We start from the raw sequence: 20,031 nt of genomic DNA, 5'->3' as shown, positions 1-20,031 counted from the left end.
TCGGGGCCCAGCTGGCTGGCGCAGAAGGGGGGGCTGTAGAGGAAGGGGGGCGCCGGCGGGTAGGGCAGGGCCGAGAACTCCACGTACTGGCCCTTGAGGGCCACCCCCGAGAGCAGGGCCGAGCCGGGCAGGACGGGGGAGCCGGGGCCGGGCCCGGCTGCAGGAACAGGTGCTGGGACCTGCGGAGAAAAGCGCGTCAGGGCCGGGCCCTTCCGGGGCAGGCGGCTCCCTGGGCAGGCGGGGGGGCTGCTTCCTGGAGGACACGTGGCTGGGGCGCTGGGGGGGCAGGTTCCTGGAGAACCCCTGGCTGGACACTGGTGGGGGGGGGGTTCTTTGGAGGACCCCTGGCTGGGTGTGCTGGTGGGGGGCAGGTTCCCTAGGGCGGGTGGGGGGTGGGGGCAAGTTCCCTAGGCGGGGTGGGGGTGGGGGCAGGTTCCTGGGGGTTCCCTGGCTGGGTGTGCTGGTGGGGGGCAGGTTCCCTAGGGCGGGTGGTGGGGGGGTGGGCAGGTTCCTGGAGAACCCCTGGCTGGACACTGGCGCGGGGGGAAGGAGGGGGGGCTCTTTAGAGAACCCCTGGCTGGGTGTGCTGGTGGGGGGCAAGTTCCTTAGGGCAGGTGGGGGGAGGCAGGTTCCTGAAAACCCCTGGCTGGGTGGTGGGGGGCAGGTTCCCTAGGGCAGGTGGAGGAGGGAGAGGGGGCAGGTTCCTAGGGGATCCCTAGGGTAGGCAGGGGGGTTTCTTTGGAGGACCCCTGGCTGGGTGTGCTGGTGGGGGGCAGGTTCCCTAGGGCAGGCGGGGGGTGGGGGGCAGGTTCCTGGGGTGTCCCTGGCTAGGAGGTGGGGGGCAGGTTCCCTAGGGCAGGCGGGGGGTGGGGGCAGGTTCCTGGGGTGTCCCTGGCTGGGGTGGGGGCAGGTTCCCTAAGGCAGGCGGGGGATGGGGGGCAGGTTCCTGGAGGACCCCTGGCTGGGAGGTGGGGGGCGGGTTCCCTAGGGCAGGCGGGGGGTGGGGGGCAGGTTCCTGGGGTGTCCCTGGCTGGGGGTGGGGGCAGGTTCCCTAGGGCAGGCAGGGGGTGGGGGGCAGGTTCCTGGGGTGTCCCTGGCTGGGGGGTGGGGGCAGGTTCCCTAGGGCAGGCGGGGGGTGGGGGGCAGGTTCCTGGGGGGTCCCTGGCTGGGGGGTGGGGGCAGGTTCCTGGGGGGGTCCCTGGCTGGGGGTGGGGGGCAGGTTCCTGGAGGACCCCTGGCTGGCGCTGGCGGGGGGCCGGTTCCCTGGGGGGCCGGGGGCCCCCTTACCTGTAGGGCTGCAGAGAAGGGGTGCCCGGGCGGAAGCTGCCGCTGAGCTGGGACTCCACGGGGGCGCTGGGCACCTGCTGGGGGGCACAGGTCAGCCAGAGGCCAGCCCCACCCGCCCGCCCCGCCCGCCCCAGCCGCGGGAGGGTACCTGGGCCACGCCGGGCTGGCTGCCGTAGAGGAGCTCAGGGTAGGGCCGCTGGCTCTGCCCCCTCTCACCTGTGGGGGGAACAGGAGCGGTCAGACCCGGCCGGCCCCACGGCCCCCCAGTCCCTCCGGCGCCCCCCTACCTGAGAACGCCGCCAGCTCCGTGGGGAGGCCGGAGGGGGCAGGCGGCCGGTGCCGGGGCCAAGGCTCGGGGCTCGCCGGGTCGCCCGGGGGCGGGGCGGGGCGGCGGGAGCAGCTCCCACTCCCGGGGGCGGGGCCGACGGCTGGGGAGAGAACGGCAGGTGAGAGGGGCGCCCGGCCCCCCACGGTCCCACGCGCCGGGACCTGGACCCTCCCCCCCCCGCCGGGACCCAGGGGTCCTGGAACCAGCCCCCCCCCGAGCCCCACCGGGACCTGGACCCTCCCCCCCCCCCGCCGGGACCCAGGGGGTCCTGGAACCAGCCCCCCCCGAGCCCCACCGGGACCTGGACCCTCCCCCCCCCGCCGGGACCCAGGGGTCCTGGAACCAGCCCACCCCCCCCCCTCCTGAGCCCCACCAGGACCTGGACCCTCCCCCGGCCAGGACCCAGGGGTCCTGGAACCAGCCCCCCTCCCTCCCTCCTGAGCCCCGCCAGGACCTGGACCCTCCCCCGGCCGGGACCAGGGGTCCTGGAACCAGCCCCCCCCCGAGCCCACTGGGACCTGGACCCTCCCCCGGCCGGGACCCAGGGGTCCTGGAACCAGCCCACCCCCCCCCCTCCTGAGCCCCACCAGGACCTGGACCCTCCCCCCCCCGCCCGGGACCCAGGGGTCCTGGAACCAGCCCCCCCCCCGTCCTGAGCCCCACCAGGACCTGGACCCTCCCCCCACCAGGACCCAGGGGTCCTGGAACCAGGCCCCCCCCCCCGAGCCCCGCCAGGACCTGGACCCTCCCCCTGCCGGGACCCAGGGGTCCTGGAACCAGCCCCCCACCCCCCTCCTGAGCCTGGCCGGGACTCAGAGGTCCAGGGACTAGTCCCAACCCCCCCCGAGCCCCACTGGGACTCACCCCGTCCACACTGGCAGGGGCCTGGGGGCCAGGTTTGCTGCCCTCGCTCACCAGCAGCCCCAGGTCCGTGTCCTGGGGGGACGAAGGGCAGGTGAGAACGGTGGTGACCCCCCCCCCCCCGAGATCCCCGCCCCTCCCCGCCAGGCCCGGGGCGCACTCACCTTGGCGCTGGCCCCGAAGTGGCTGGGGGGGCGCTGGCCCACGGGCTCCGGGCCGGGCCCCCCGCTCTCCCTGGCCAGCTCGGCTCGCTGCGAGCGCTCCGTCCCGATGGCGCCGGGGGCCGAGGGGGCCCCGGGGCGGCGCTGGGGGGCTGCCGGTCTGCCGGGGAGAGAGGGGTCAGTGTCCACCCCCAGCCCAGCCCCCGGCCCCCCCCCGCCCCCCGGTCAGCCCCTCTCCTACCTTCCTGTCCGCGGGCGCGCTGGCGCTGTTGGGGGCGCTGCCCTCCGGCCCGGCTCCCTGGGCTCCGCCCCCTCAGCTGCGGGGGGCCCCGGGCTCCCCGGGGGTCGCCTTGAGGCCGCCGTCGGGGGAGCTGCGCTGGCTGCAGGTGGCTGACGAGACCTGGGAGTCGCTGCTCAGATCCACCCCGCTGTCCGACTGGCTCATCTGGGGGGGGGGGCAGGGTTAGGGGCCAGCTGGCACTGCCCCCGCCCTGCGCCCTGGGGCCACGGGGCAGCCCTGCCTGCCCGGGGAGAGCCCCCCACTGCTGCCCTCCTGCCCCTCACCTCCGTGCCAGCGCCGTCCTCAAAGGCTTGTAAGGGGGTCCAGCCAGGGCTCCACGGATCTGGGCCGGTAGCTTTTCCGGGGGGCACCTGGGAGAGAGGGCAGAGTTGGGGGAGGGGGCCAGCAGCAGCCCCCCCAAACTGCCCTCCCACGCCCCCCCGGCTCCGTACTGGCTGGCAGCCCGGTTCCAGATGCGGGGCGCCAGTCCCCTCGGAGGAGCTGCTCCGGCCTCGCGGCTCCAGGGGGGCCCGGCGGGTCCTGTGGGGGGCCTCGGCCCGTCCTGCGGGGGGAGAAGAGAAGAAACGTTAACCAAGCGCCGGGGGAGAGGGGCCCTCCCGTCTCCCGCCAGCGCCCCCCCCCCCTCCCGCCAGCCCCCCCCCGTCTCCCGCCAGCGCCCCCCCCCCCTCTCCCGCCAGCCCCCCCCCCGTCTCCCGCCAGCCCCCCCCCGCCGTCTCCCGCCAGCCCCTCACGCTCTTGCTTGTGGGGCCGGTCCGCGGCGCTTGGCCAAGTCGGAGGGCAGCAGCGGGGCCTTGGCCAGGAAGGGCGGCTCTGGAAGAGAGGGGGGTGAGTGGGGCGCCGGAGCGGAGGGGCAGGCGGGGGAGGGGGAGGGGGCGGGCGCTACCTGGGCCGTAGGCGCCGGGGGGCAGGGGCTGCTGCTTGGCGCGGGCGCCGTGCCGGCTGCTCAGCTCCGCCAGGGCCTGCTGGATGCCGGCGGGGGTCGCTGGGCACGAGGCGGTCCAGGCGGTACACGGCGCTGGCGCTGGGCGCGGGCGCAGGCTGAGCCCCGGGGGCCGCTCCTCCACCGGCCGGCTGGGGGCAGAGCGAGGTTAGGGAGGGCGGCTGGGCCCCCGGCCCGGCCCCCCCGCCCCCCCCGGGGCGGCCCCACACCTGCGGTTCCGGGGCGATGGCCAGCTCCTCTTGTCGCCGCGCCCCGCCGCCCGCCCCGCCGCGGCCCCCGGCCTTGCCCCCCGCTGCCGGGCCCGGGGTTGCTGCGCCGGTTCTGCCGCTCCATGCTGGGCCGCTGGCTGGAGAAGCTGCGCTTGGACATCTCCTTGCGCTGGGCGAGGCTCAGGTCGGGGCCGGGCGCCCGGCCCCCCAGCACCGGGGCGCCGCCCCCCTTGAGGAAGGCCTGGCCCGGGGGGGCCCCCGGCTCCTTGGCGCCCCGGCGCTCCGTGAAGTCGCTGCTCTCCGAGGCCGTCTCCCACTCCTCGTTGGCCTGGTCCGAGTTCTGGTTGGACAGGTCGGGGGACTTGGTGCCGGCGGCGCGCCGGGCGGCCGTCTCCTCGGCCGGGGCCGGCGGGGGCGGGTAGGGCCGGGCCCCCGGCCCGCGGCTCCCCGTTGAGCCGGGCCGCGTTCTCCCGCTCCTGCTTCAGCCGCCGGAAGCGGGGCGGCTTGTCCTGGTGCTGCGCCCGGCCGTGGCGCCGCCGCCGGGGGGGCCGCTCGAAGCCGCGCTCCGCTGTGCCGTTGGGGGGCGGCCCCTGGAGCTTGGGGGGGCCCTGGAAGCCGGGCGCCTCCTCCGGCAGCAGGACAGGGGGCCCCGGCGCTGCTTTCTCCTTGCTGGGCGGCTCCGGCACCGCCTCCGGCTCCAGCTTCTTCCCCAGCGGGGCCTTTGCCGGGGGGCTCCAGGTGCCGGGCGGGGGGGCGCCCCCCTCCCCGGCCGCGGCGCGAGGGCACGCCCCGGGGGGTGAAGACGCGGGCGCCGCGGGGGCCCGGCTCCGCCAGGCGGGGCGGGATCTTGTCGGCGAAGCGGGACAGGGCGGGCCCGCCCCGGTGCCGCTCCCCCCCTGGCGGGCGGGGGGCGGCGCCGCCTCCTTGTCCGAATGGGCCACGTCGCTGGCGCTCTCGTGGGTCTCGCTGCCGGTCTCCGAGCCGCGCTGGCGCCGCCGCTTGGGCAGCTCCTCGTACTCGGAGCCCTCGCTGCGGGTCTCGCTGGCATTGCGGGGCCGGCTGCCGGCCACGCCCCCCGCCGGCCCCGCCCCCTCCTCCAGCCGGTAGAAGGGCTCCCGGTAGCTGCGGAACTCCCTGCTGCGGCCCCGGCCCCCGCTGCCCCGGCCGCGCCCGCTGTAGGCGCCTCGGAAGCCACGGCCCCGGGCGAAGTACTCGCCCCGCCCCCGGGCGCGCCCCCGCCCCATGTAGCCGCCGCCGCCCCCGCGCTCGTAGGGGCACTCCCGGCGCCGGCGGGTGGGCGACAGCGCCCCCTGTGGCTCCTTGGGCGGCCCGGCCACGCTGCCGTTCACCAGCGCCTTGGCTTTGGCCTCCTTGCCCGGCTTGAGGGGCTCCTTGGGGCCGGGCGGGGGCTCCGGCTTGGCGCCCGGGGGCTCCCCGCTCTCTTTGGGCTTGGCCCGCGGCTCCTCGGCCTCTTCCTTGGGGGGCGCCGGTTTCTTGATGGGCCCGGCCCTGCGGGGGGGCTCCTCTGCGCGCCGGCTGCTGCCCGGCCGGGGCCCCCAGCGGGTCTCTGTCTTGGCCTCGCGCCGCGGGGGCCGGTGGAAGTCGTGGGGCTGGCGGGTGGGGCGCTCGGCCCGGCGCGGCGCCTCCTCCTTGGGGGGCAGTGCCGGCTCCTGCTTGGGGGCCAGGGCCGGCTCCTCTTTGGGGGGCTTCTTGGGCGCTGCCGGGGGCTCCTTGGGGCCAGGGCCCCTGAGCGGCTCCCCGGCGTTGGGGGCCTCCTCAGCCGGCAGGCGCGGTTGGGGCAGGGCCGGCGTCTCGGGGCGCCCGTTCCTGGCTAGCTCCCCTGCGGCCGTGGGGGGCAGGGCGAGGCCGGCGGGCCAGGGCCCCCCCGGGCGGGGCTCGTCCCCCGGGAAGCGGTGCAGTGGGGCCGGGGCGCCGTTCTCGGCGAAGGCCGGGTAGCTGCCCCCGTAGGGCTGGGGGGCGGCGGCTTCCCGCAGGCGGACGGGGGGCGTCTCGCTCCTGGGGGCAGAGAAGGGGGCGTCAGCACAGAGTTCTCAGGCCCAGGCCCGGCCCCTCCGCCCCACAACCCCTGGCCCGGCCCCCCCGCCCCACAACCCCTGGCCCGGCCCCTCCGCCCCACAACCCCCGGCCCCGCCCCGCCGTCCCACAACCCCCGGCCCCGCTCACCGCAGGCCCTTCTCCTCCTCGTCCGGCTGCCGGAGGGGCCGCGGGTCGGTGGCGAAGACGTCCCCGGCCCAGGCCAGCTTGGGGTCCACGGGGGGGGGTGCCCCGCTCCCGCAGCATCTGGGGGTGGCGCTCCATCGGCTCCGAGCCGGAGCCCCCGCTGTCCGAGCGCTCCCGGGGCAGCAGCCCTGGGGGGGGGGGGGGGGGAAGGAGAGCACCCGTCAGACCCCCCGCGCCTGGCGGGGGCAGGGTCAGCGCACAGGCTGGGGGAGCGTCGGCGGGTGGAACAGGTCACATGAGCGGGGTGGGCGGGGCCGCGGGGAGGGGCGGGGCTCACCGGAGGGGTGCACGCCGGGCGGGGGCAGGGGCAGCGCACAGGCTGGGGGAGCGTCGGCGGGTGGAACAGGTCACATGAGCGGGGTGGGCGGGGCCGCGGGGAGGGGCGGGGCTCACCGGAGGGGTGCACACCAGGCGGGGGCAGGGTCAGCGCACAGGCTGGGGAGCGTCGGCGGGTGGAACAGGTCACATGAGCAGGGGGGCGGGGCCGCGGGGAGGGGCGGGGCTCACCGGAGGGGTGCACGCCGGGCGGGGGCAGGGTCAGCGCACAGGCTGGGGGAGCGTCGGCGGGTGGAACAGGTCACATGAGCAGGTGGGCGGGGCCGCGGGGGGGGGCGGGGCTCACCGGAGGGGTGCACGCCGGGCGGGGGCAGGGTCAGCGCACAGGCTGGGGGAGTGTCGGCGGGTGGAACAGGTCACATGAGCGGGGTGGGCGGGGCCGCGGGGGGGGGCGGGGCTCACCGGAGGGGTGCACGCCGGGCGGGGGCAGGGTCAGCGCACAGGCTGGGGAGCGTCGGCGGGTGGAACAGGTCACATGAGCAGGGGGCGGGGCCGCGGGGGGGGGGGGGCGGGGCTCACCGGAGGGGTGCACGCCGGGCGGGGGCAGGGTCAGCGCACAGGCTGGGGAGCGTCGGCGGGTGGAACAGGTCACATGAGCGGGGTGGGCGGGGCTGCGGGGAGGGGCGGGGCTCACCGGAGGGGTGCACGCCGGGCGGGGGCAGGGTCAGCGCACAGGCTGGGGAGCGTTGGCGGGTGGAACAGGTCACATGAGCGGGGTGGGCGGGGCCGCGGGGAGGGGCGGGGCTCACCGGAGGGGTGCACGCCGGGCGGGTAGAAGTCCATGGGCGGGCGCCCCTGCATCATGCGCGGGTCCATGTAGGGCGAGATCATCATCCAGCGGGGGTCGAAGTTCATCTGCGGCAGGGGCGGGGGGCGCCCCATGGAGCCGGGGTACAGCGCCTTGGGCGGGGCCTGCTGCTGGGGGGGCGGGGCCGGCGGCTGTCCCGCCCCCTGTGGAGGATGGACGCCGGGCGAGGGGCCCAGGCCTGCCAGGGAGGCGACTGCCCCCTGCTGCTGGGGGGGGGGCGGGCGCCGGGGGGGGCCCCGTGCTGCTGCTGCCACTGCTGCTGCTGCTTCAGCAACTGCTCCTGCGGGTACCGGGGGGGGGGGGGGGGGGGTTAGGGCACCGCCGGGCGCCGCTCGGCCCCTCCCCCAGCACCCCTCGTCGGCCCCTCCCCCTCCTCCCGCAGCACCCCGGGCACCCCTCGTCGGCCCCTCCCCCTCCTCCCGCAGCACCCCGGGCACCCCTCGTCGGCCCCTCCCCCTCCCGCAGCACCCCGGGCGCCCCTTGTCGGCCCCATCCCCCTCCTAGCACCCCAGGCACCCCTTGTCGGCCCCATCCCCCTCCCGCAGCACCCCGGGCACCCCTCGTCGGCCCCTCCCCCTCCTAGCACCCCTCTCCTGTGGTGCCCCCGGCCCCTCCCACAGCGCCCCACGCACCCCCCTTGTTGGCCCCGGCCCCTCCCCCCCACAGCACCTAGCACCTACCCTGCTGGACGCCCCCCCAGAACCTCCCTTCCCGCCATGCCTCCTCCCCAGGGCCCCCTCCTCGGCTCCCCGTGGCGCTAGCCCCCCAACTCCCCCCGCCGGCCCAGCACCGTTACCTGCTGCTGCCGCTGGAACCGGGGCGGCAGAGACTTCTGGTACTTGGAGTAGCCCTGGGCCGGGGGCGCCTGGCGTGGGGGCACCACGCTCTCGCCCTTGGGCTCCGGCTTGGGGGCAGCAATGGCGGGGGCGGCAGGGGGGGCGGGGGGCGGCACCGGCTCCTCCACGACCTCGGGCACCTCCTGGGGGGCAGGCGCCGCGGGGGGCTCAGCTGGGGCACAAGAAGAGGCCCTGTTACTGGACACGACATTTCTGCTCGGCAGCCACCCTGGGTCCCCCCAGACACAGGCCCCACACGGCAAGGCCCCCCCCAACACAGGCCCCATGGGGCAGAGGCCCCCCTTCCAGACACAGGCACCATGGGGCAGAGGCCCCCCCTTCCAGACACAGGCACCATGGGGCAGAGGCCCCCCCTTCCAGACACAGGCACCATGGGGCAGAGGCCCCCCCTTCCAGACACAGGCCCCATGGGGCAGAGGGCCCCCCCAGACACAAGCCCCATGGGGCAGAGGCCCCCCAACACGGCAAGGCCCCCCCCAACACAGGCCCCATGGGGCAGAGGCCCCCGTGGGGCAGGCCCCCCCAGCCGCAGGCCCCACACGGCAAGGCCCCCCCCAACACAGGCCCCATGGGGCAGAGGCCCCCGTGGGGCAGGCCCCCCCAGCCGCAGGCCCCACATGGCAAGGCCCCCCCCAGCCACAGGCCCCACGGGGCAAAGGCCCCCCCTCCGACACAGGCCCCATGGGGCAGAGGCCCCCCCTTCCAGACACAGACCCCACGGGGCAGGGGGCCCCCCCTTCCAGACACAGGCCCCATGGGGCAGGGGGCCCCCCAGACAAGCCCCACATGGTAAGGCCCCCCCGACCCTGTGGGGCAGGAAGCTCCTACCTGCCCCGGTGTCGAAGCTGCCGCTGGTGCTGCCGCGGCGGCTGTGGGGTCGGCCGGCCGGGTCAGGCTCCTCCGGGTCTCTGGCCTCCTCCGGCGGGGCGGGGGCTGGGGCCGGGGCTGGCGCCGGCGGGGCGGGGGCCGGGGGGGCAGGGGCCGGGGGGCTGGCGGCCGGGGCCGGCAGTGGCGGGGGGGCCGGTGCGTCCTTGGGGGACTCGGCTTTGAGGCGCTTGTCGGGGGCCCCGAACTTCTCGTCCAGGCGCTTGAGCTTCTCGGCGCAGGCGGCCCGGCGCTCCTCCTGCATGCGCCGCTCCTCCTCCTCCCGCCGCCGCCGCGCCCGCTCCACCGCCGCCGAGATCTCCGAGGAGGACTGTTTGCGCCGCTGCCGCCAGGCCTCGTCCTCGTCCTCCGCCGCCGCCGCCCGGCCCTGCGGGCAGCCGGCTCAGGGGCGGCCGGGCCTCCGCGCGGGCCCCGGACTCCGCCCCCGTCCCCCACCACCCGCCTCGATATCCCCCGCCCCTAAGACGTGATCCCTGGGCGCCCCCCCGGGCACTGACCCCGCCCCCCATCCCCCACCGCCCGCCTCGATATCCCCCGCCCCCAAGACGTGATCCCTGGGCGCCCCCCCGGGCACTGACCCCGCCCCCCATCCCCCACCGCCCGCCTCGATATCCCCCGCCCCTAAGACATGATCCCTGGGCGCCCCCCCGGGCACTGACCCCGCCCCCCATCCCCCACAGCCCGCCTCGATATCCCCCGCCCCCAAGACGTGATCCCTGGGCGCCCCCCCGGGCACTGACGCCGCCCCCCATCCCCCACAGCCCGCCTCGATATCCCCCCCCCCTAAGACATGATCCCTGGGCGCCCCCCCGGGCACTGACCCCGCCCCCAGCTCCCACTGGCCAACAGGCAACGTGCCCCTCCCTCTGGGTGCTCAGAAGCTCATGGCCCCTCCCCTGGGGCAGGCCGCCAGGCTCGGGGGCTGTCCACTCCCCCCAGTAGTACTAGCCCCATAGCCCAACCCCCTTGCCCCAGGGCACTAGCCAAACCCTTGCACCTCTGCTCCCCGGCCCCCAGCTGCCCCCCAGAGCCCGTGCCAGTGACAGCAAGCGGCCCCTCCCCTCCCCTCCCCATCCGCCCCGGAATGCCCCCCCTACTCACTGGGAAGTCGTTGGGCTGCCCCCAGTTGCCCCGGTTGGGGGGTGGGGGCGGCGGCGGGGGGCGAGGCGCGGGGGCAGCAGGCGGTTCCTTGGCCGCCTCTGGGGGCTGGGAGCCCTCGGCCCAGGCTGCCTTGACAGGGGGCTGCTCCTCCGTGGGGCCGCTGGGCTTCCTGCTGTCGGGGCCCGGCCCCTCGCTGTCCTGGCTGGGGGCAGAGGACAGGGCTCAGCCAAGGGTGCAGAGAGGTCGTCGGGGGGCCAGGGCTGGGGGTATGGATGTGGGGTGGTGGGTCCGAGTTGGGGGGGCAGAGGAAAGGGGGAGCGACGGGGGCTGAGGCCAGGACGAAGGGGGGGTGTGGCAGGGACGAGATGCGGGGGGGAAGGAGGCCAGGGCAGGGGGGTGTGGTGGGGGCACGGCAGGGCAGAGGTGAAGGGGGGCGCAGTGGGGCCAGCCCCCGCCCCCTTACCGTTTCTCAGCCCCTTCCTCGTCAGACTCCTTGCCGTCCTCTTCATCGCTGAATTTCAGCTTCTCGGTGTAATCCACCTCCTCGTGGGCGCCTGGCCAGCAGAGAGGCAGTCAGACCCTGCCCGCGGGGACCCCCCCAGCCTGGCCTTCGCCCCCCCCAGCCCGGCGCTACCTGCCCAGCCATCGTCGTTCTCCTGGTCCAGCTCGTCAAACTCCTTCAGGTCGTCCTGCTTGAGCACGGGCGGGCGGCTCACCGGCTCCACCAGGCGCGGCGGGGGCTGTGAGGGGCGGGGCCCCGCCAGGCGCGGGAACCTGGGGGCAGGGGACGAGAACCACAGATGGGCGGGGCACAGAACCCAGCGTCCCAGCGCCGCTCTAACCACTAGCCACCGCTCCCCTCCCAGGGCCGGGGGGAGAAGCCAGGAGTCCAGGTAACCAAACCCCTCCCCCCCAACCACTAGCCCCCACTCCTGTCACAGAGCCAGGCGAGACCCCAGGCATCCTGGCTCCCAGCCTCCCCGCTCTAACCACTAGCCCCCGCTCCCCTCCCAGAGTTGAGAGAGAACCCAGCCCCCCGGCTCCCAGCCTCCCCGCTCTAACCACTAGCCCCCGCTCCCCTCCCAGAGTTGAGAGAGAACCCAGCCCCCTGGCACCCAGCCTCCCCGCTCTAACCACTAGCCCCCGCTCCCCTCCCAGAGTTGAGAGAGAACCCAGCCCCCCGGCACCCAGCCTCCCTGCTCTAACCACTAGCCACTGCTCCCAGGACCAGCCCCCCTGGCTGCAGCCCCAAGACCTCACCCCCCACTCACCTCTGTGCCTCCGGCGTGGGGTAGCGGTAGGGTCCCTGCGGCCCGTACGGAGGTGGGAACGGGAGGTACGGGGGGTACATCTGCAAGGAGACCGGCCGTTGGAGCAGTTCCAGTGCTGGGGGGGGGGGTTGTACCCCTCCTCAGCTCTGGTCCCGCCCCCCAACCTCATCCCGCCCCCTGCCCCGGACACTCACGAATGGTGGCATCATCCCCCGGTAGGGAGGGAAGTGGGGCGGGGCGGAGGGCTGGGCGCCCACCCCGGCCCGCCCCTCGGGGGCTCCAGGGTGCTGCTCGGGCACCTCCCCGTCAGTGCCCCGCCCGCCGCCATCCCGCCAGCTCGTCGCGTCTGCAAAGGAAAAGGGACGGGTGAGGCTGGAACAAGGCCTCCGGCTGCCCCCCGCCCGGCAGGCAGGGGACGGGTGAGGCCAGGTTTGCCTGGGTTCATGGCTCCTCCCCTTGCGCCCCCCTCCCCTGCCCGCCGGGGGGGGCTCACTCTGGGGGCGGAGGTTTGGTCCGGGCCCATACGATGCATCGGTAGCGTCCCTTTCTTTGCCCGCTTTGTCCTGGTCTCCAGCCGCCTGCAGGGTCGGAAATTCCTCGCGAGAGAATCGCGACAGTAGGCTTGATCCCTTTCCACCTGCGGGGAGAGGGGGGGCCCGTCAGCCCAGCTCTCTAGGCAGGCAGGGAGCTGGGGGGCAGTGGGCCACTCCTACGTAGCAGCCAGCCGTGGGACGCTGCCGCGGGAAAAGCCAACGTGATTCTAGGCGGCATGACCGGGCGTGTTGTGGGCCTGATCCGCGGAGTCGTTCTCCCGCTCTGCTCGGCGCCGCTCAGGCCTCGGCTGGAGGATTGTGGCCAGTTCTGGGCCCCGCGTTTCAAGGAAGATGTGGAGAGCGAGGGGGGATTCGAGAGCAGCCTGCGCCTCCCTGAGGGGGGTTCCCAAGAGGCTGTTCTCGGGGGGGCGGGTAGCAGAACAAGGCGCAATGGGCTCAAGTTGCAGGGGGGGGTCTGGCTTGGAGATTAGGACAATCGCTCTCCCGAGGCGGGTGGGAAGCGCTGGGCCGGGTTCCCGAGGGAGCGGTGGACTCTCCGAGGAGCGACGGGCTCAAGTTGCAGGGGGGGGTCTGGCTTGGAGATTAGGACAAACGCTCTCCCGAGGCGGGTGGGAAGCGCTGGGCCGGGTTCCCTAGGGAGGGGTGGACTCTCCAAGGAGCCATGGGCTCAAGTTGCAGGGGGAGGTCTGGCTTGGAGATTAGGACAAACGCTCTCCCGAGGCGGGTGGGAAGCGCTGGGCCGGGTTCCCTAGGGAGGGGTGGACTCTCCGAGGAGCCATGGGCTCAAGTTGCAGGGGGGGGTCTGGCTTGGAGATTAGGACAAACGCTCTCCCGAGGCGGGTGGGAAGCGCTGGGCCGGGTTCCCGAGGGAGGGGTGGACTCTCCGAGGAGCCATGGACAATCGATTTCCCGAGGCGGGTGGGAAGTGCTGGGCCGGGTTCCCGAGGGAGGGGTGGACTCTCCAAGGAGCGACGGGCTCAAGTTGCAGGGGGGGGGTCTGGCTTGGAGATTAGGACAATCGCTCTCCCGAGGCGGGTGGGAAGCGCTGGGCCGGGATCCCTAGGGAGGGGTGGACTCTCCGAGGAGCGACGGGCTCAAGTTGCAGGGGGAGGTCTGGCTTGGAGATTAGGACAATCGATCTCCCGAGGCGGGTGGGAAGCGCTGGGCCGGGTTCCCTAGGGAGGGGTGGACTCTCCGAGGAGCGACGGGCTCAAGTTGCGGGGGGGGGGTCTGGCTTGGAGATTAGGACAAACGCTCTCCCGAGGCGGGTGGGAAGCGCTGGGCCGGGTTCCCGAGGGAGGGGTGGACTCTCCGTCCCTAGAGGTGGTTAATTCCTGGCCTGACCAAGCCCCAGCTGGGCTGATTGAGTTGGGCTGCTCCTGCTCTGGGCAGGGGGCTGGACCGCACAGCTCCCAGCTCTATGACCTGCCCAGCCGACGGGGCGCTACCTTGAGGGCTCTGGGGAGCCCCCCATCCCCACCTGTGCCACTAGAAGCAAGAGGCAACGCTCCAACCCCGGAGGTCCCATGCGTTTCATTTCCAGGCTTCGGGAGGACCAACCACCCCCCCACAAGGCTGGAGGAGCAAGGCAGGGAACTGCCAGGCCGAGCCACACCAGGGCCCACCTAGGCTGTCTCTGGGCCCAATGGGGTGGCTGTGGCCTTCCTGACGGCTGACTCAGCAGCTGGCTCAGGTTCTAGCATCCCCTGGACAGGGCTGGAGGGCTCCCATCAGCAGGGACAGGTCTGAGCCTCTGCGGGTCTTGGACTCCATGATGTCAAGTGGCAGAGAGTTCCACAGGTGAACACTGTGTGACATTCCCCCCCCCCCCCCCCCCCAATCAGGAAACCAACTCACCATCTCCTTGCGCTCCATGGGTAACGCTGGCCTGTGCCCAAGACTTTACCCCGCTTGCTACTGTAGGGGGATTCTGAGAACAAAAGGGGGCGGGTTAGGCTGAGATGGGGCCTGCAGCCCCCCCACCCCCCAGTTCTGTGCGGCACACCGACCCGCTCCCACTGGCAGGGCAGCCGGGATGCCTGGGTCCCCCCGGGAGGGCAGTGGGTTCCAGTGGCTGGAGGGAAGGAGCCGGGAGTTGGACCTCTCCTTGTTCTCTAGCCTGGATGCTGGCTGGCCCGTGCCCGTCGGCCCCCCGCCCCGCAGCGTCCTCACCTCGGGTGCTGCTGGGGGTCGTTTCGGCTGGCTCGAGGCAGGCGTCTGTGTAGCCGGCGGCGACTGCGATTCCGGCGGCTGAGGCGTCGAGGCATCGGTACTGCGAGGGAGGGAACCCATCAGGCAGGCCCGTGGGGGGGAGGTCGCCCCCCACCCCCCACCCCCGGCGAGGCAAAGGCCGCTCACCTCTTTGGGTCGGGCTGGTCCTGCTTGCTTGCCCATCCTGTCCCGTCCTTTGGCACTAGCGAGACGTTGGGGTCATTGCCTTTGTTCTCCGCTTTTAAGCTTGGCAGGTTGGCAGGGGGTGGCATGCGCCGGGCCGTGGCAACTTTCCCGAGACTCTGCAAGCCATGCCGAGGGGCTACTGTGGGGAGAGAGGGGTTACGGCCTGCTCCCCCGTCCCCGTCCCCCCCCCCGCCGCCGGGGGCCCGTACCGGTGGGTTTCTGGATCTCTAAGGACTTCCCCTTGTACGTATCAAACAGGTTGAGCGAGGAGTACTTTTTGCCATCCTTCCCCTTTGCTGCTGGCCCCAAACGATCTGACATTGCGCTGGAAGGTCATTGAGTACGCTGGTTCCTCCTGGCTCCTCGCGAAACGGGCCTCTGTCTGCAGCCGACAAGAGGGGGGCGGTGAGAGACCCCCGAGGCCGGGCCGCCCCCCGCCAGAGCCGGAACCCGGCCCAGGGATCCCGCCCGCTCGCTGCCCCCCCGGCCCCCTGCAACGCCAAGGCCTGGCAGCACAATGCCCCGGTCCCCCCAGCGCCGGGGGGAAACAAGTCTGGCTCGGAGAGTCCTCCCCAAGCACAGGCGAGGTGCCCCCCAGCGCCGCCCCAGGAAAGCGCACGTGGGCGGCCAGTTGTGGAGCCCCCAGCAAGCAAGGGAAGAGGAAACGGACCTGGCCAGTCCAAACAAACATGTTCTGTGGCCCTTAGGCAACTGGCCGTTTCCTTCCTAGGGCAGCGCCCTGTCTCCGGACCCCGGCCTGCCCCTCTGACTCGGCTGAAACGCCTGGGGTCAAGGGCCCCCCGACAGCGCAGCTGTGGATTTTAGGAGGTGCAGCTCGCCCCAGGAGATGGGGAAATCCAGCCTGACGCTGCCTGGAGCCAGCCCGCCCAGCCCCCCAGAGCTGGGGACAAGAATCATGATTCCCAGCCCCGCGGTTCTAACCCCCCCCCCCGCCCCCAGGCTCTCAGCTGTAACACACAGCCCCGCCAAGCAGGAGCGGCGTCTGTCTGGCCACGGGAGCGGCAGCCGTTTCCAGCCGAAAGCTAAAGCCGCGCACGGGCTCTCGCCAATCACCGTGCCCCATATCCCCGCCCTTCCTGGCTGAGCCGGAAGACCCAGCCGGGCAGGGCCGGGGAAGGCGGAGGAGCCGGAAGGAGAGGTTCCCTCCTCCCCCAGTGCAGGCGCATTACGGGGAGGTTTGGTGAGAGGGAAAAGCAAAGCCCAAGCGCACGCCGCACACAGACGAGCGCCCCTCGAGAATAAAGCGGGGCACCACTAAACCCGTGTCAAACTCGCCAACGTGCACAGACCAGCGCTCTGCTCTGCCTAGCGAAATGCCAGCTGGCTCGGGGAGAGGCGTTCCCAAGACAATCCCTCTACAACCCGGGCAGAGTTATCACTAACCCAACGACTATTCTGGAAGGCCGGGAAGACACAAATCCAGGGACCCGCTGCTGTCAGACAAGGAGGGAAGGAAGGAAGCAACACAAACTAGCTGTCAAGAACCGGCCAGGGGGAAAAAATCCAGGCGCTTAGTAACTGGCGAGCTGGTTAACCCATGCGGCAGCGGGCAATTGAGTGATGCGAAGTCCGGTGCAATCCATTACACATCAGTGCAACCTTCCAGTTCACTTCCAAATGGGTTCGTGGTGCGTGTGGGGGTCGCTCACACCTCTCTGTTTCTGAGCAAGACACCGGGGACCACAGAGATGGCTAGGGCTTGCAGGGGAAACAACCCCGTTACGGAGTAAACACTGGCTCTCACGCCTCGGACGGGTTGGGGGTACCCTGCGTTACCGAGGTCACGCCAGGCTGGCCAGGAAACACAAGCGCCTGTTTTGGCACATGGCTAAGGAAGAAAGAGAAGGGGGCTGTTCCCAGGAATCAGGCTTAAAAGGCACCCGCCCTAAGTACCCTGTTGAATACAAAACGATATTGGTACACAGAATGCTGACAACCCGCACACGCTGCACAGAAATGGAGGCCATCTCTCCCGCCCGGGCAGGATGAGGTATCCCTGGTACACACCACCACTGCGAAATCCAGCGTCCGTGCCACAAACCGGTGGATCACCACAGAAAAGCGGGGTCAATAACTAGCCCCTTCACAGCTGTCCACTTGAGCCAGGAAAACATACAGCCCCCCCTCACCGCGGCACGGCACGGCACACACATCCCATTCACGCCCAGCTCCGAAATCCTGGGGTACGCCCGACACAACACGGCGGCAAGTTACGTTGCGGGCCAAGCATCCCTTTTGCGAGCGGGTGGGGACCTGCCTTTCCACGGGTGGCTTGGCGGAGGGATGGCAGCAGAGGCCTTGAACTCGGAGGAGGAAGGAGAGAGGAGGGCAGACTCCGCATGCTGGCGTGGACAGCCACACTTCATTCTGCAAATGCCCTGTTCCCATCCTCACCCTGCAACTTTCGGGGTGCCTGTGTCGCTTTCCAGGAAGTGTCGTTTGGGGGCCTCCCTCGGAGACCCGGGGCATGCTGACCTTGGTGCATTACTCGTCTGGGGAGGCGGAAAGTTCTCCCCGGACGCTGCTCTGAATTCTTCCGCCCGGGCGATGGGACCCGTTTGGCTCCCCACGTGACGGAGGAACGTGACCCCGGTATGGATGCTCCAGCCACGCGCGGTGAGGCGAGACCAAAGTACAGATGCCCCCGTGTCTGATGTTAGGGTCACCCCCACAAGGAGGGGAGCAGGTAGCGGGCAGCCCGAATCCCGCTGCAGATGGAATTCACAGCGCTCTCGCATTAGCCTCTCCCGGTGGTCCCAGAGCGCACCGAACACGGCTCTCGCTGGGCGTCTTACACCCATCACGATGCAGATCCCCAAAGGTCGGGGGACCACCGCCCCCCAGCTCGTTTTTTAGCTGTTCCCCTTTCCAAATGTTCGGGTAACCCTAAGAACGCTGCTCAATTAACCGTCTGCCCCAGCTCTAGCACGACACACGAGAAGAGAATTCACACCACTTGTGCCCACTCACGTTGGATAGGAAAATCAAATAAGGACGGCTAGCCAGCCTGCTGCCCCCCCTCAGCCCCCCACAACCCAGAGAAGGGGCAGGAATTTCAATTCCATCCCTACCATTCGCCCCCCAATATGGCTGCGATACACAGCCCCGTACATAACCTTTACTGTGGTCTCATTTTTCTTTTAATCCAGGGCCAATTATCAACCCCACCGAGAAAGGCGGCTGCAGCTAATGGACACTGATTAATAATTCACACCCATCATGAGTTTACTTCCTTCCTGGTTTAAAAAATAAACCACCAAATCTCCGCCACACCCCACCTTTCGCTTCAAGAAATATCATCAGCTCATGAATACACATCATTTGGGATTATAAAGAGGTGGGGGGATATTTCGATTCTACCCCATTAACACTCTCCAGATTCACAGCCCTTATTAGAAAGAGAAATAAAATACAAATTCATGCCCCCAAAACCAATCACCTCCGCCCATCAGATTGATAACAGATCCGTGGTCATTTCCTTCAACTGGTATGCGTAGGGCGGTGCTGACAGGGGTGCAGCAGAAGCAGCCCCCCCAAAACTAAATATCCCTGTGCATTTTTCGCAGGCTTTATTTTTGTGGGGGTGACACACAGCTCTTCCCTGCATCACACCCCAAACGTGACCCACAGCGTTTGCAAGGCACCGGAGGGAAGAAGGGAACGAGGGGTAAAGCTATCCAACACCCCCCTCAAAACGCACCCCCAAATTTCCACGCCGGCAACATTTAAATCGTCTTTTTTCTGCTACGGCTAATTCAAACCCGGTTTTAGCCTCAGCAACTCCTATTTATTTGCAGAATATTTGTAGGGTGGCGACCCAGCCAGCCGTCCCCCACACCGAGACTGCAGCAACACCCCAGCCTTGCTAACCGCCTGAAAATCTGCACCTGGATTCCCCCTGGGGTTTAGAAATCCCGGGGTGCTGCCAAGGAAAGAGGGGGGTTTATTGCGCTCTAACGCCGCTCCCCAGAATGAGGAAAGGTGTCGGATACCCCCACGTTTCAATGACATTTTGCCATGGAAATGTCTTACTGCCCCCCTCAAAACGGGCTGGGCTTTGGGAGAGACGTAAACGTTTTAGGGTGCTCTAGAGAGAGAACAAGAAGGGATTTCTTTCCCCGAGTCACCCCCCCCAAATTTCAACAATTCCCCAAATCTCAGACTTGGTTTACCCCATCCGTCAGATAATACATTTACAGTGGGTTTGATTTTTGGGTTTTTTAGGGCACCCCTGGGGGAAAAAAAAGAAATCAGAGGGCTTGATGACAAGCAGCCCCGGTGTGGCGGCCACCGGCACCCCCAAATGTCACTGACACCCCAATATTGGCCTTGAAAGCTCCACCCCCCCCCACAAAATGAGAGTTGAAGTTTGTGTGCCCCGGGGGAAATAAAAGCACAAACAATGGGGTTCACCCCTTGCCGAGGCAGCAACAGGGGCCCCCAGCTTGGGGGGTACCCCAAAACTGCGCCTCCAAATGTACCATGAAACCCCCCACAGAAGGGGGGGTTTCCCCAGTGGATTTAATTTTGGGGGTTCCACTGGGGGGGGGCAGGGTTTTGACAGCTGCCTTCCCCCCACCTCTCACCCCCAGCCCAGCCCCCCCAGATTTCCCTGGCCCCCCAAAACCTCCCATTCCCCTCTAAAATGGTGGGGTGGCTTTGAAATGTGTGGGGGGGGGTCAAAGGAGGGTCCAGCCCCCCCCACTGTGTCCCCTCCCACGGTGACCCCTCCCTGACCTCACCCCCCCAAGTTTGGGGGTGGGGGGGCTGCTCCCTCTCACAACAGTCACTCCTCTCGGAGGCTCTGCGGAGGGAGGGCTGGCGAGTCACCCCAGGTGCCCCCCATGGGGCAAATGCCCCCGCGGGGGGGCAGAGGAAGCGATTTGCGGGGGGCTGGGGGGTGGCAGGGGGCGGATGGGGCCCCCCCGAGGGCGGATGGATGCGGATGAAGACGGGGGGGGGGGGGGGAGAAAGAGAGGGCCGGGGACAAGATGGCGGAGGCCTGAACGTTCTACCGGCTCCAGCCGAGCCGGCTGCCCTGTCTCCCCGCCCCGCCCCCTTTTCAGGGGCCGCCAGCCCGGCCCAGCGGGTCGGAACCGGCTCGATACGCACCTCTCCGGATCGGGCTCGGTCCGCTCTCTCCGGATACGGGGTTCCCGGGAGCGGATGGGGGCGCCAGACGGAGGATGGATGCGGATTACGGCGGGTCCCCCCCCCCCCTTTGCTTTATTATTTTTTTTCCAGGGCCCGATGTGGCAGCCTCGGCGTCTAGGCACCGACTAAACGGCCATCCGGGTCCCTGGGCCCGGCGGCGCGAGAGAGGCCACGCCCCCTCACGCTGCGTCGGGGCGGGGCTACGGCATGGGAGGGGCGGGGAAAGGTCAGTGAGGAAAAGGGCGGGGCTGCCCAGAGCCAGGAGGCTGGCGGGTAATTTGCATAATTTATGCAAAAAGAGGTGGCACGTGTCTCTCAT

The 20,031-nt window shown here is 70.8% G+C and overlaps 1 protein-coding gene across 1 annotated transcript; it reads right to left on the bottom strand.

The window, feature by feature from the left end:
- Positions 1–5: 5 nt before the first annotated feature.
- Positions 6–19,883, bottom strand: PRRC2A (proline rich coiled-coil 2A; the record flags this gene model as incomplete). The annotated part of the gene is given in 39 exon segments (XM_075918309.1): positions 6–142; positions 145–179; positions 1,288–1,364; positions 1,436–1,503; positions 1,575–1,611; positions 1,613–1,715; positions 2,454–2,551; positions 2,641–2,797; positions 2,879–2,977; positions 2,979–3,082; positions 3,202–3,237; positions 3,239–3,560; positions 3,670–3,748; positions 3,822–3,915; positions 3,917–3,972; positions 3,975–4,009; positions 4,088–4,131; positions 4,133–4,168; positions 4,170–4,530; positions 4,532–4,830; positions 4,832–4,998; positions 5,001–6,103; positions 6,272–6,366; positions 6,368–6,456; positions 7,414–7,693; positions 7,696–7,752; positions 8,269–8,480; positions 9,158–9,581; positions 10,316–10,517; positions 10,779–10,869; positions 10,950–11,089; positions 11,587–11,666; positions 11,781–11,932; positions 12,080–12,223; positions 13,998–14,070; positions 14,313–14,412; positions 14,499–14,676; positions 14,747–14,919; positions 19,671–19,883. Coding segments are annotated over 38 exon segments (5,976 nt in total), but the record flags the coding sequence as incomplete, so codon positions are not given.
- Positions 19,884–20,031: the final 148 nt, after the last annotated feature.

The sequence above is a fragment of the Pelodiscus sinensis genome, unplaced genomic scaffold, assembly GCF_049634645.1.
Source record: "Pelodiscus sinensis isolate JC-2024 unplaced genomic scaffold, ASM4963464v1 ctg87, whole genome shotgun sequence".
In the NCBI taxonomy this organism is placed as follows: Eukaryota; Metazoa; Chordata; order Testudines; family Trionychidae; genus Pelodiscus; species Pelodiscus sinensis.
Note: the sequence above shows the minus strand (reverse complement) of the source record. Positions and strands in the feature narration are given on the sequence as shown.